This window comes from Purpureocillium lilacinum, assembly GCF_023168085.1.
Source record: "Purpureocillium lilacinum CBS 284.36 DNA, scaffold_4, whole genome shotgun sequence".
In the NCBI taxonomy this organism is placed as follows: Eukaryota; Fungi; Ascomycota; class Sordariomycetes; order Hypocreales; family Ophiocordycipitaceae; genus Purpureocillium; species Purpureocillium lilacinum.
The window spans coordinates 4,054,136-4,067,709 of record NW_027072114.1 but is presented as its reverse complement, the minus strand read 5'-3'; the positions used below and the strand labels follow the sequence as shown (position 1 = coordinate 4,067,709).

General features: G+C 56.5%; 5 protein-coding genes across 5 annotated transcripts; 4 read left to right on the top strand and 1 right to left on the bottom strand.

The window, feature by feature from the left end:
* Window positions 1-530: 530 nt before the first annotated feature.
* PLICBS_006395 (uncharacterized protein) lies at window positions 531-2,219 on the top strand (the record flags this gene model as incomplete). Its single annotated transcript, XM_018327530.2, has 1 exon — window positions 531-2,219. One exon carries the CDS (start codon window positions 531-533, stop codon window positions 2,217-2,219), a length of 1,689 nt encoding a protein of 562 aa, XP_018173958.2.
* A 324-nt stretch (window positions 2,220-2,543) lies between these two features.
* Window positions 2,544-4,301, bottom strand: PLICBS_006394 (uncharacterized protein; the record flags this gene model as incomplete). Its single annotated transcript, XM_065600935.1, has 3 exons — window positions 2,544-3,966; window positions 4,038-4,063; window positions 4,188-4,301. The coding sequence occupies 3 exons, from the start codon at window positions 4,299-4,301 to the stop codon at window positions 2,544-2,546; spliced, it is 1,563 nt and encodes a 520-aa protein (XP_065457007.1).
* A 506-nt stretch (window positions 4,302-4,807) lies between these two features.
* Window positions 4,808-6,286, top strand: PLICBS_006393 (uncharacterized protein; the record flags this gene model as incomplete). The annotated part of the gene is made up of 3 exons (XM_018327532.2): window positions 4,808-5,295; window positions 5,358-5,939; window positions 5,992-6,286. The coding sequence occupies 3 exons, from the start codon at window positions 4,808-4,810 to the stop codon at window positions 6,284-6,286; spliced, it is 1,365 nt and encodes a 454-aa protein (XP_018173960.2).
* Window positions 6,287-7,211: 925 nt separating this feature from the next.
* On the top strand, window positions 7,212-9,229 carry PLICBS_006392 (uncharacterized protein; the record flags this gene model as incomplete). The annotated part of the gene is made up of 7 exons (XM_018327533.2): window positions 7,212-7,329; window positions 7,402-7,725; window positions 7,794-7,883; window positions 7,938-7,971; window positions 8,037-8,119; window positions 8,173-8,900; window positions 8,951-9,229. The coding sequence occupies 7 exons, from the start codon at window positions 7,212-7,214 to the stop codon at window positions 9,227-9,229; spliced, it is 1,656 nt and encodes a 551-aa protein (XP_018173961.2).
* A 1,697-nt stretch (window positions 9,230-10,926) lies between these two features.
* On the top strand, window positions 10,927-11,706 carry PLICBS_006391 (uncharacterized protein; the record flags this gene model as incomplete). Its single annotated transcript, XM_018327534.2, has 1 exon — window positions 10,927-11,706. One exon carries the CDS (start codon window positions 10,927-10,929, stop codon window positions 11,704-11,706), a length of 780 nt encoding a protein of 259 aa, XP_018173962.2.
* Between the last annotated feature and the right edge of the window lie 1,868 nt (window positions 11,707-13,574).

Here is a 13,574-nt window from a genome sequence, read left to right as displayed (position 1 = left end):
CGCACAATCATTAGGTGTACGTCGTGGTATGACACGCCGAGTCGCGCCCGTCCCCCGCATCTTACAGAGCGTCGCGGAATTGCTCAACGTTCTCCGCGTTCAATTGAATCTCGCTAGGGTGTGCTCCCCCCCACAGCCTTCCCCGCGATCATCGCCAGGCCCAGGGCACACTGGTGCGGGGTGCCAAGATCGGTCGTGAAGGCAGTGGTCGTGCATCCAAGGTTGCTGCTTATTACTTGTCAGAGCAGCAACTGCGCCGCGCCAGCTCACGCCCAGTATGGCCGGCAGTCGATACATGCTCAAGTGAAGCCTTCGGAGCTCGACATCAATGCGACGGCCGCTAAGGGGTCGGATGCGATGTGCGCATAACGATGGGAGCGAGAGTTGATCGGTCTGCGATGCTTTCCATCGTCGGGAGGGATATAAAGGCGAGCTGACGCCGCTCATCCTGCGCTTGATAGATAGTAAAGTATGTCTGCGTAGGGCTCGCGCTGAGATATCCACGAACCTTCCATCTATTTGTTCGCCAGATGGCCAACCCCCATACATGGAGCCGCCTTGCCGGCGCCCTCACGATCTTGGCAGGCCTCGGTGGGGTCAGTGCCGTACCCAAGAGCACGCTGATCACCCCGCCGAGCTCGTTCTTTGCAACCAGCCTTGTGGAGTATTCTTCAAGCGTCAACATCGCTGCGAGTGACGGCGACTTGTGGCCTACGACTTGGGCCGACGATGACTACATCTACACGGCCAACGGTGACGGGCGCGGCTTCTCGACCAACCAAGCCGACTTCGCCGATGCCGTGGTGAACCGCATCTCGGGGACACCAGAAACCGGCATTACCGGCTTGCGACTGGCGGCAGGTAACCAGCTTGGTCCCGTCTGGACGCCTGGCACATACAACAGGAAGCCAACTGGCATTGTAGCCGTTGATGGTGACGGCGACGGCAAGGACGAGCTCTACTTGGCCATCCAGGACCTCAACTATGGAGCCAACGGTGCCGCCTTCAACGATGTTCCTGCGGCCAGCATCCTGCGGTCCACCAACTACGGCGCCACGTGGACGGCAACGCAGTCTCCCATGTTTGCCAACTACACTTTCACGACAGTCTTCTTCCTGGACTTTGGCAAGAGCCAGGCGCAAGCCTCCGTGCTGGGAGCCGACGGCCCCAAGTACGTGTACGCCTACGGCCTGGACAACAATTGGCGCGACTCCGTGGCAGGGTCAGTGCCCGACCCGCAGGATCTCTATCTCGCGCGGGCCCCGATCAATGCCATTCAAGACGTCTCAAAATGGCAATTCTTCAGCGGCTCGGCCTCCTCGCCCGCTTGGACGGCAGACATCAAGGCGCGCCGGTCGATCCTCCACGACACGCGCCGAGAGTACCCAGGCGACCAGACAGCCGACGGGTTCTCCGTCCTGTCTCAAGGCAGCGTCGTGTACAACGCACCGTTGAAGAGGTACATCTACACGAGCTGGACAGACTACACTTTTGACTTTTACGAGGCGCCCCAGCCCTGGGGCCCCTTCACGCTCTTCGAGTCCAAGGACTTCGGCGTGACTCCATGGTTTGGCCGGAACACGAGCACGCCGAAAAATGGCGGCTATGCCACGACCATTCCGTCCAAGTTCATCTCGGCGGACGGGACGAACATGTGGGTTCAGTCCAATTGGTTTGTCGGCGCTGCGGCGGGCAGCGACGTCAATTACTGCTTCTCCTTGCGACGACTGCAGGTGACCAAGTACACGGCCTCGCAGGCAGCCAACCAGCCCGGCTCCTCCAACCTGGCCCGCGCCGCTGGTGCCGTGCCGATTTGCAAGGCGGCGCATTATGGACACTTGACGTACCTCAACGATGGTGCGACGTTGAGCGAGGACAGTTGGGACGGGTCTCAGAAGAACCTCGACCGCTGGGGTTACGTCTGGCCTACGCAGTACCGCATGAATCGCGTCGTCTACACGACTGGCAGCTCCTTCCCAGATGGCGGGTGGTTCTCGAGCAACCTGACAGTCCAAGTCCGCCAGAACTTCCAGTGGATCACCGTCAGCGGCCTCCAAGTGAGCCCGCAGTATCCATACAACAACGCAGCAGTACCGAACAAGGCCTTCACCTTCACGTTCGACGACGTGGCTGGTGACGGTATTCAGATCATTGGTGTTCCGGGTGGTTCCTTCTTTTTCACGTCCATCGCTGAGCTGGAGGTGTATTACGACAATTGAGGTGGTGCTCGTGGAAACCGGACATGTCGCTGCCGTGGCAAAGAACGTAGCAAGATAGTACATGTTTGCAGGACAGCCTACCTAAAACACTCATCCATGACACCCAAGATTCCTATAGCCTATGCATTTCTACGTTGGATAACGTGGCCTTGATGCTGTCAGCCATCACCGACAGAGACGGACTGCGTTGGCATTCCTCCCCAAACGCATCACGCGCCAACCGCAATGCAGCCCATGTCTCGCGGCCCGCGGTGGCAGCTAGTAGGGAACTCGATGCTCCCATGTATGCGCCAAGCGAGATGGCAAATATGCTATCACCTTCCGTTAGCGGTTCGAGTCTTTCCGACAGAGGCCGTTGCCTATCTTCAATTGAAAGGGGAACTCTTGAACGAACCTCGCATACAATGTCCATTTGTTGGGGAGGCAAGCGTCCAGAGCCACGGTGGCACTGTTGACAAACTCCCGGTATGAGCGAAAGTACGTGATGCACCCGTTCATGGTAACATCGGCGAGGCGATTAGACTCCATGACCTGAACAACGGACGGCCAGTAAAACGACACCATGCAGGCCCAGTACTGCGTTCGCAGGAACGAGATCTGCATGTGCGTATCCTCGTGTATGCCGTCAAACTCACGCGAGAAGCGCAACGGCTCTGGTAGATACGAGAACCATTGTTCGAGCTGTGCCTCCAGCTCCTTGGCCACGAGCGGAGCGTACTCGACGCTACCATTTGCCGTGACGGTGATGGCAGTGGTGTTTCGTCGCAGCATTCGCCGCATGGCTATTTCGGCCAAGAGGTACGTTATCACATCATCGGACCGCGTCTTTTGCGGGGTCATGGCGGGCGACTGAGGATCGGTCTCAAAGGTCCAAATGTCCGTGCCCGTAGGCAGGGCAATGTCGTCCTCAGACTCCCACGCGTTGCTGTCGGCCAGTTGGAGAGGGACGACGAGCTCGCCTTCAATGAGCAAGACGACTCTGTATACTCGCGTCCAATGCTCCATGCTCTCCTTGTCGCGCTGTATGGCGCCGCTCAAGTGGAGATTCTGCGCCTTCTTGATGGCAAGCACAGCCAGGTCATGCGCCTGCAGCGGCTTGAGGAGCAGGTAGTAATGGATGCTCATGGCTACCAGGCATTGCACACTCCGCAGACTCTGCTCGAGGAAGACGAGATGCAGCATCTCCATGGCGGCGCTCAAGTACATGGCGTCGGGCCTCTGCTCCAGGGCCACGCTGTGTGTCGCTTCCTGGACAATGGTCCCGCTCGCCAGGACCATGAGCACGAGGAAGCCATCAGCGCCTCGCTCAAAGGAGTTGGCCAGAAACGACGAGACACAGTCTGAGAATCGAGCTTCCAAGATAGGGTACCAAGGGTGGATTCTGTCCGAGAAGCTCTGCAGCGCGGACATGACCTTGGCATGTTGCAGCACGAACATGGCCGACGTCGGCGCCGTGGCGGCCGGGAGGTCCTGCTCGAGCCGAATGACCATGTTGCCGTAGTCGTCGCCAAGGCCGGCCATGCCAGTGAAGGCGCTTGTTTGAAGCTTCATGTACGGGAACCCACTCTCCGGAGACCCTGGGCTCGCGGTGGTGCTGGATGCGCTTCCGGGGTAGGTCCAGGGGCTTGGAGCCACGGCATGGATCTGCGCGGCATTGCTTCGAGGCTCCGGTGGGCCGCGCGCCGCCACGGTGGTTTCAATGCGATCCAGCTGCGATCTGATTTGGGAAAGCTGGTCTTCCACGCTGCTGCGCCGTTCAGTCCATGTCGTCTGCAGGTCAGGAGGGCCAACATGAAGTTGGACAATCGCGAGACGCACCTGTTACTTGCCGGACGCTTGTTGTCCTAAAGGGCCGCCATAATTAGCGATGTCGGTAGCAGAGTCTGATTCGTCCAACGTACTTGAGGGTAGCTGCATTCGCAACTCCGAGTCTCACATGTTCCGCAGACCGGCTTGCGGCCATCGCACCTCGTCCGCCGGGCACGACACGCCTCGCATGCCAGCACGCGTATCCGCCGTGCGTGGGCGCGTGATGGAGACGCCATAGTCGTCCTTCCGCTCGACGCGGATGGCCGTTGACATGTCCGCGACGGTCTTGTCTTGGAAGGGACGAGGTCGCGGGGGGGTGCGGAGAGAGCTTTAAGGTTCCCCGTCCGCGTCCTCCCCTCTGCCACATTCTGCCCGACCCCGGACTGCGCTGCTCACCTTGTCAGGCATGTCCGGCCAGCGTTCGTGTTTCCCCACATCAAAACCGGTCCAGACACGCAGTAGTCTGCGTATTCCAGGCCGTCGAATTTCCCGGCCATGCGCGGGGAGGCTGCATCTAGCCGCGTGGCTGACGCCGGGTGAAGGGCCGTCTCCATCAAATTATTCCCGAATGGGACGTCGGGTAGTGAGACAGGGACAGTGGGGGGTTGGAGACGGATCGTCACAATTGCCTGCCCACCCTTGCGGCTTCCAGTGTAGAAACAAATAAGGAAACCGTCCCAGCTTGCGTCGCTTTCGGCCGGCGAACGTTGCATTTCTCCAAAGCATACACGCAAGCGACAAGACCAACGGGTGTGCTTACAGAACGAAAACAGGAAAAAATGCTCGGCCAAGAACTCCTCGGAGCGGTCACGCAGCAAAAGCAGGCCAGGAGCGCTCGGATATCGAGCTGGGACCACTCCGGGCTGAATGAGGATGCATTCGTTGTGCAGCCCTGCGAGACGGCTGTTCTGGCGGATATCGAAGGTCCAGGAACAATAACGCATCTCTGGTTTGTTCAAACATGCCGCCGCATCCTAGGCCCCGGTCTGGTGCCCTACACCAAGTCCGGAGTGGCGATGCAGGAAGTTGAGAATGGCCAGGGAGCCAACTACGAGGTCATGGACCCAGACTACTACCGCAAAGTAGTCATTCGGATGTACTGGGACGACTCGACCACGCCCAATGTCCTGGCTCCCTTGGGCGACTTCTTCTGCGTGGGCCACTCCATCGCGGCCAACTTCCAATCTCTTCCCTTCACGGCATCCGTCAAGCCGACCGAGGACAAGAAGTTTGGCGGGGCAGCAGCGCTCAACTGCTACCTCCCCATGTAAGTATTCAATCTTTCACTCAGCGCTCAGTCCATGGCACTGACCCCTGCCACCTCCAAAGGCCCTTCAATAAGCGAGCCCGAATCGAAGTCGAGAACCAAAACGATATCGCGTACTTCCAGTACTTCTACATCGACTACGATATCCAGCTGCAGCCGCACGGGCCCGAGACCCTGTTCTTTCACGCGCACTGGCGACGCCAGAATCCCACATCGGGCTGGGCCCCGCCCGACTTGCAGACAAACTCTCTCGAAGCAAACGTCCCCAATTTGGACGGCAAGGCAAACTATGTGCTTCTAGAAACGACGGGTGCCGGCGCCTACATCGGATGCAATCACTCTGTATATCACTTCCAAGGCACCTGGTGGGGCGAAGGTGATGATATGATCTTCATCGACGACGATACGTGGCCGCCTTCGATGCACGGGACAGGCAGCGAAGACTATTTCAGCCAAGGCTGGGGAATGCAGAAAAACGCCTTTCCGTTTGCGGGAAGCATTGTTCACGAAGGCGAGATGCCTCACTACCAGGTGTCGTATCGTTGGCACCTTCCGGACCCCGTTCGCTTCAACACCAGGATCAAGGTGACCATGGAGTCGGGCCATGCCAATCATTTGAGCGATGACTGGAGCTCAACAGCATAGTGAGTTCTCATCGGCGGACCCCCGCATGTCCAAAAGCTGACCTTCCTTTAGCTGGTACCAGACCCTCCCGGGCCCCCGGTTGGAGATTCCTTCGGTCAGCGAGCGTCTGCCGCCCAGAGCAGAAATAGTGCCACCAAAGCAGTCCGAGAACCGCAGTCTCACGGACAAACAGATAGAAATGGTCAAGCAGAGGCAACAGCGGCTGGATGAATTTGTGGCGGATAAGATGAAATGGCTTGAGCGCCGCGCAGCGGACAGCAGGAAGCGCGCGGCGCAGAACAAAGAATGGGCTGCGGATGTCCGACGCCGATACGAGGCCTCTTCGAAGCAGAACCAGCAGTCATAATTGACCAAGACTTCATCATGAGCTCACATGTAGAGGAGACACGTACATACACAGTTGAACATCCAGTCTATGGTGCGATTAAGTGTGACCCCATTGCAGCAAGGACACCACACTCTGTTTATCCCAATGTGCTGTACTTCATAGCAGGACGACTCTTTCATCCTTGACGGCTTGACCCACCGAGCAAGCGGGCTCCTTCAAACTTCACGCATGTACCGCCTGGATGATCTCGATGCCGAGAGCACCTTCGTTCGCCAGTTCCACGTGGGAGGGTACCAGCAGAAATTCGCCCACCAAACGTGAATCGGCAGACTGCGCCCTTGGCAGTAGCTGATGGATCCCGCTCCGCGCGCAGCGACATCGGGTCATCATGTCGAGGACGGATGGCCCCACCGAGCACACCACTTGGTATGACCGCGGAGTGTTGGCACCAACTCCGCGCGGTGGGTGGGCTCAACGGACCAATGTCGTCCATTCGGCTTCCAGAATCAGCAAGCGCCATCATCGTCAGCCGGCTATTATTTCCATGGTGCGAGGGCTTTCGTGCGCCTAAACTACCTTAGCTTGACATCCTGGGGCCCCTTGGGGTCACCCTCACAAAGCGCGATTCCCCAGATTCTTCCCCGCGTCCTCTGTCCCTCTTCTACTGCTGTTTGATGCTGATTCCAGGGATGTCTGGTGGCGCATCTAGCATGTCGTTAGTCGTCAAGGTGGCCCGACGTCAATAACATCGTGGCCGGCGAGGACTTCAAGCCGAACGTACACCCTTTCTCTCTCCGTCGCCAAACGCTGCGAGTACGACCGGAGCATATATAGCGCCAGTGTGCCTCTCGGTCTCGTCGTGAGTTCACCGCACGCGCATCGAAGCTCCAATACGTCCAAGGCAATCGCATAACATGGCTGTTTCGCCTGCAGAGTGAGTACCATGGAGTCGCCTCCGTTTACTCATGCTAAGTACATGACGAACAGGATCGACTACAATGTCATCAATCCGTCCAACAAATGGCGGATGCTTCGCGTTCAGTGGCGTTACGGCCTCTGGGGTGAGTGACTACATGTACCTTCATGCACCGCCAGGCTTCGTGGGTCAAGTTTTCTAATCGCCCGAACGGCAGCGCTTTGGACGTCCATCGGCTCCATGATGCTGGGATTTGACTACGTCATTGGCAGCCAGCTGGCCGCTCTGTCCGAATTCCAGAAATTTTTCGGCGTACAACAGCCTGACGGTAGCTGGATCATTCCTGCGACATACCTGTCCGCCTGGGGCGCCATCGGCCTAGGTTGCGATGTGATTGCCTCTTGGCTTGCGGCGCCTCTACTGGAGAAGTACGGCCGAAAGCCGCTCATCCTCTTTTCGGCTTTCGTCTCCGTCGTTGCCATTATCCTCCAGCAGCTGGCTACGAATTGGCGCGTCCATCTCGCTGGCCGCGCTGTCAACGGTGCGTGGTTCCTCGTCCCTTGGGCCGGCCGTCTTGTCGAGGACACGTCGCTGACGAACCCGCACCAGGCATTGCCATCGGCATCATGTTTACAATTTCCCCGCTATGGATTGGCGAGACGTGCCGCCCGGAACTGCGCGGTTTCTGGCTGTGCTTTTGTACGTTATGAGGACCCGGCTTCCATGTCGAGGTGTGAATACTGACCTAGCCAGTCAACACCAGTATCATCTGGGGACAGATGCTTGTGTAAGTGCGGCGCTATGCCGCGACTTCTTCTTGCCGTTTCGTGTGCTCATACGCTACCTTCTTAGGGTCATCGTGGCTCGGGCAACCAGCTCGCTCGATACCAAATGGCAGTGGTGGATCCCCGTGATCTGCATGTACATCTATCCATGTACGTACACAGGGGGGTTTACAAGCACTGAGCGTAGCTAACTCCCTGGACAGTCATGCTCATCGTCGTCTGGCCCTTCTTCCCCGAGTCTCCGTACTGGCTGGTACGCGAAGAAAAGTACGATGCGGCACGAAAGTCTCTCGAGCGAATGTACGGCTTCGAGAACCCCGAGTTCTACGACATCGAGATCCGGCGCCTGCAGGAAGACGTGCGTCTTTGCGAAGAGATGACGGGCACGAGCAAGTCCCAAAAGTTGATATTCGGCTTCCTTCCATCGCCAACCGCCGAGCTGCAGTGCTTCGACAAGCAGAACCGAAAGAGGACATTGACGGCGATTTGCGCAGCCAGCTCGCAGCAAGTCATTGGTGCCGCCTTTGTCATCGGAAACGCAACCTACTTCTTGGAGCTCCTGGGTGTCAAGCAGTTCTTTGACGCGTCCGTGGTACTCTACATCATCATGCTTCTGTCCTCTGCCGCCGCGTTCCCTCTGAGCGAGGTGGTGGGTCGCCGTACACTGATCGTCCCGTCGCAATTTCTGCTCTGCTTCTTCCTGCTGCTCATTGGAATCATGGGTTGCGTCCCTAACCAAGCCAAAGCGGGCTGGGCGATTGTGGTCTTCATCTACCTCTGGGCCATCGTCTATCAAGTCAGTATCGGTGCCACGGGCTTCGTACTGGCGAGCGAGGTAGCCACGCTGCGACTTCGCGCCGTCACGCAGGCGTTGGTGACGATGAGCAATGGTGTCTGGGGTCTGATTATGCAGTTCACAATCCCCTATATGGTACGTCGCTGAGCACCAAAGGCAGAGGCATAACGCTGATATCGTCGCAGATCAACCCCGATGCCGGACACCTCGGCGGCAAGGTTGGCTTCATCTTTTTCGGCCTGGGTCTGATCGTATCCGTTCTCGGATGGTTCCTTTATCCTGAGACAAAGGGCGTGCGCTTCGAGAAGCTCGATGAGCTTTATGCCAAGGGGGTGAAGCCGCGACACTTTAAGAAGTACGAGAACCAGACGGATATCGACAACCAAATTGGCTCCAAGCAAGAGGAGATTGAGGCAGAGTCCCGGGTCGAGACAAAGATCGACCACTCGGCGGTGTCGAAATGATGGCCGAGAGAAGGACTTGAGAGACATCCGTTGGGGGACCCAGAGAGGGGGCAGTCACTGCGAGAACTCTGATTAATACTGAGCATGTCGAGAATAGTCTTTTTAATTGGGAGCATGCCAATCGTACTTGGAGTCATGCTATGAACGCATGAGCAACAGACGCATGGGGCGCGCTGTGTTTCGTGGCATACTCATGCCTTTATTGGAGCAACAGATCGAATTGCCGAAGCCATTCCAACTGCATAGTTAATGGCGGAAGGCGGCATAGTGGAGTGATGTCCAAGGCAACTCGTTACATGTACAGCTGCGTTTTGACACGCCAGCCCACGCGACATCGGTGGGGTGCTGTTAACTTGTAGTTTGGTGGCACTCGGGAGGGCGCGTTGTGACGATTGCACATCGTTGATGGGGCTTTGGCAGTGGCAGTGTGAACGCGGCGACCGTACGCATGGTCACCTGCAGTTGCTTTGTGACTACTGTCACTTGCAGGCCGCCATCACTTCTCGATCCTTTGGGAAACGGCGCGGCTCTAAACACCCACTCTGGTATGAGCGGGTCACAGGGACTGGATGGCTTGCATGACCAATGTCACCTCCCCAGCGGCATGCTCTCCCCCGCCCACCACCAGAACGGTTGCGCCCGAGCCCCAAATGCCGACCGTTGCGGGGTTCACCCCGCGCGTCCTGTGGGCGGGGGTTCTGTGGGTTGCTCGCTAATCGAGCTGTGGACTGTGGAGTGTGGACACTGGGTTTCTGCGAGCAAGTCCCACTGTCTCACTTGCACCCGTCCGTGAGTCCGTGACTGCCCTGTCTCAAATCCGGCACTGGCCAAACCCTCTCATCTCGCCGTAAATAAAGAACCGAGAGGAGATCACGGTCATGAGGCCGTGGCGTCTTATTGGGCCCTTGGAAACGTGAAGGGTTTGCGACTCCGATTGTTGTTACTATCCAACTCTGCGCCGGCTCTCATCCACCGACCAACTTTTGCTGAAAAGGTCTCACTAGGTCGCTTGACCGTCAACGGTGTCAGTCAGATCCCGCTTTCGTTGTCTGCATGCGTATAGGGTTTTTGCCAACGTCTCCAGACACTGTAGCATCATGTGCTTGGCGCGTAGCACGAGACTGGGGCCAGAGTCTGCATGACCGATCCGTAACCAGTCGTGATTTGCGCAGACGTGTTCGGCATATGGTCGCTCGACATGTTTCCATCACGAATATGGGTCACAAAACGTATATTCGGCCCTACGTGGGTACGCAAGGAGAAAACGCCGTCATGTTGAGACAATAGAGTCTATTTATAAGCTCAAGAATCTCTGCTTATGTTGATAGTTGGGGCTCGGCTTGTCAAGTCCGTGAGTATTGCTCGCAAGAGTAGTGCAGCCCCAAACGACGATCAGTATGCTCGGGCTATCCATACTCCCACTGCTCCTGGCTTCGATTGGTACGGGATATGGCAAACCCACAGAACGGGCTCCCATCGCGGCGGGGAACCTACCACGACTGGTCCTATACTTCCAAACAACGCATGACTCGAGCGGACACCCGATATCTATGCTTCCTCTTGTCCAGGAGCAGGGCATAGCACTGACGCATTTGATTGTCTGTTCCCTTCATATCAACAAGGATTCCGACATACATCTGAACGACTTCCCTCCCGGAGACCCCCATTTTTATACGCTGTGGAATGAGACAGTAACAATGAGGAACTCTGGCGTGAAAGTCATGGGCATGGTTGGCGGAGCAGCCGCTGGCTCCTTTACAAAGGACACGCTCGATGGAGACCAGGCAACCTTTGACAAATACTACGGCCAACTGAAAGCCGTCATCCAGGAATTCGGCCTTCAAGGGATGGACTTGGATGTCGAACAGTACATGAGCCAGGCTGGCATTACCCGACTGGTAAATCAGCTACGCCATGACTTTGGCTCCGATTTCACCATCACGCTGGCCCCGGTAGCTTCGGCGCTCCGAGGGGGGAGCAACTTGAGCGGATTTGACTATTCTGCGCTCGAGTCGAGTGACGGAGACGACATCTCCTTCTACAATGCCCAATTCTATTCAGGATTTGGAAGCATGAGAAGCCCCGACGACTTCAATAGCATTAACTCGCACGGGCTGGCCGCCTCCAAGATTGTCGCTGGGCAACTGACATCAGCGGCCAACGGCAACGGCTATATACCGTACGATCAGCTAAACTCAACCATCGTGCAACTTCGAAGTCAACATGGACAGATTGGTGGAGTGATGGGGTGGGAATACTTTAACAGCGAGCCGGGGGGTACGTCTCGGCCATGGCAGTGGGCTGAGATCATGACACAGATCCTTCGACCAGGACAGGCTCGCAAACTGCAACTTTCGACCTCCGACGTGGAGAGGTTGCAGAACGCATACAGAGACACGGTCAGGTTCTCTCAGACATTCCAAGCAGACGTTGAGATTGCGCAGAAAGTCAACTATACCGCACTCGCAAATATGTAAAGCGGCGGTGACCATTTGCATTTGGCGGGGCGCGAGGTTCAAGCCACTAGACAAAGTCACAGACAGGTATCTACAGTATTCATATCTACTAGCAGGTTACCTGCCCTCCTTAAAGATCTTCATCGCAGCGCTTCATTTGCTTGTCCGACCCAGAGGCTGTAGTAGCCTTCAGTCTCAAGGCTCGCCAGAAAGCGCCGTGCTAGTAACATTTGAACCCTGTCTGGAGCTTGCTTTGCCAGAAAACTGCTCGTCAGCTGAACCACACCGGAAGCCACATGCCACAAAGGGAAAATAAACCGAAGAGCAAATATGTGAAATGGACATTATGATTCAAGTCACTAAAGCCGCGACGTTGTCGTCACCTACTTGATGTGGCTGAACACAATCATCGCCCAACTGCTGTTCCATGGTAGGGCTCGTCTGGCGACTGTCGCCTATTCGCTTAGTCTCTTTGACCTTCTGTCTTTAGTCTCTCGCCTGCTGTCTCGTCTCCGGGCTAAAGGATCTCTCACCTCTTCGTCACTTCAAGTTGAGCCCAAGTTGGGGTTGCAGGAGCCGTTTGGGCGCGATGGCCGTAATTGGCAGGTGGCTTTGACCCGTATCACGGTGCTTCAGAGGCTCCATCACCACGACGCGCTGCCTGAGCCGTTGTCGGGGTGCCAAGCCGCCCAAGAGATGAATGAATTTACGCGGCGCGTGGAGGCAACACTCTCATAGGGAGAAGGCGCTTCACCTGAATCCAATAAGACTGTTGGTTCTTGCTGATCTCCGAGCCTGGAACATTCCCGGCAGTTCAATCTTCCCACACCCGTAGCGAGCCCCCACGGCCCGCAAACCCCCCGGACCCACAGAGCCGTCCGGATCTCAACACGGTGCCACTGCGGGCCAACTGTTGAATTAAGGCAGGCGGCGGGCGACATGACCGACACAGTATGTATTTGAAACATCGTTACCGATTCGTGAACGACAGCTACTCTCGGGACCGAGCAGCGCACGTCGGAGACTCATAAGACCCATGCGAGACAAACGCCATCTATACATGTATCTCCAACAGTCTTGGCGAAGACCCTGTATGTGTCCGCGAAATGACGACTCTGGCCACGGGACCGGCACTTCGTAAACGCCAAAAGTGAACTGGCGGAGGCAGGACCGAGAATTTGTGATGGGCATGAAAAGTTGCCCGTTGGGGGGGTCTGTGACCGTGGCCAACTGCATTGTACATGTTTGGGGCCCAATACGAGAAAGGCAGGCGACATGGATGCCCCTGGAGGCATCGCGCGGTGGTCGAGCTGGGTCAATCACAGGCCGATGTAGCCCTCGTACAAGCAGTTGCGGCAACCTTTGATACACGGATTAAGCTTATTCACACGTCTCCTGCCCAACTTCGCCTAGCCAACACCACAAGATTGGGGAAAGGGGCGCATTTGAACCACGTTGCAGTCAAGCTCATGGTGTATTCGTAAAGACGTCCAGCAACAGGTGTCCATTTTCGCAGTGAGAGAAGTCATCTGAGAAAGGCCTGGGATAGTTGGTGCCTTGAGCATTCCAGTTTCTCGTTCCAGAGACACATGACTTCTAGCACGATGTGTGTGACATCTCCCGGAGGTGTAAGCTGTTGCATCGCGACGTAAACGTTGCATTCTGGGACCTGTAATCCATGGTGACATCCTACGCCAGTTGAATGCACCACGTGAAATTCCTGGTGGCAGAATCGACATGACGCTTTTTCGGATTATCGTCGCTTTGGTATTGCCTCTGTGTGATAGACTTGCACGCTGCCAATCGTTTGCATGTCCGAATGAATCAGACACCAGTTGTGCACTTCTAGTCCTCTTCTCAACTTGCGATTCAGGAAGAATGATGCAGAG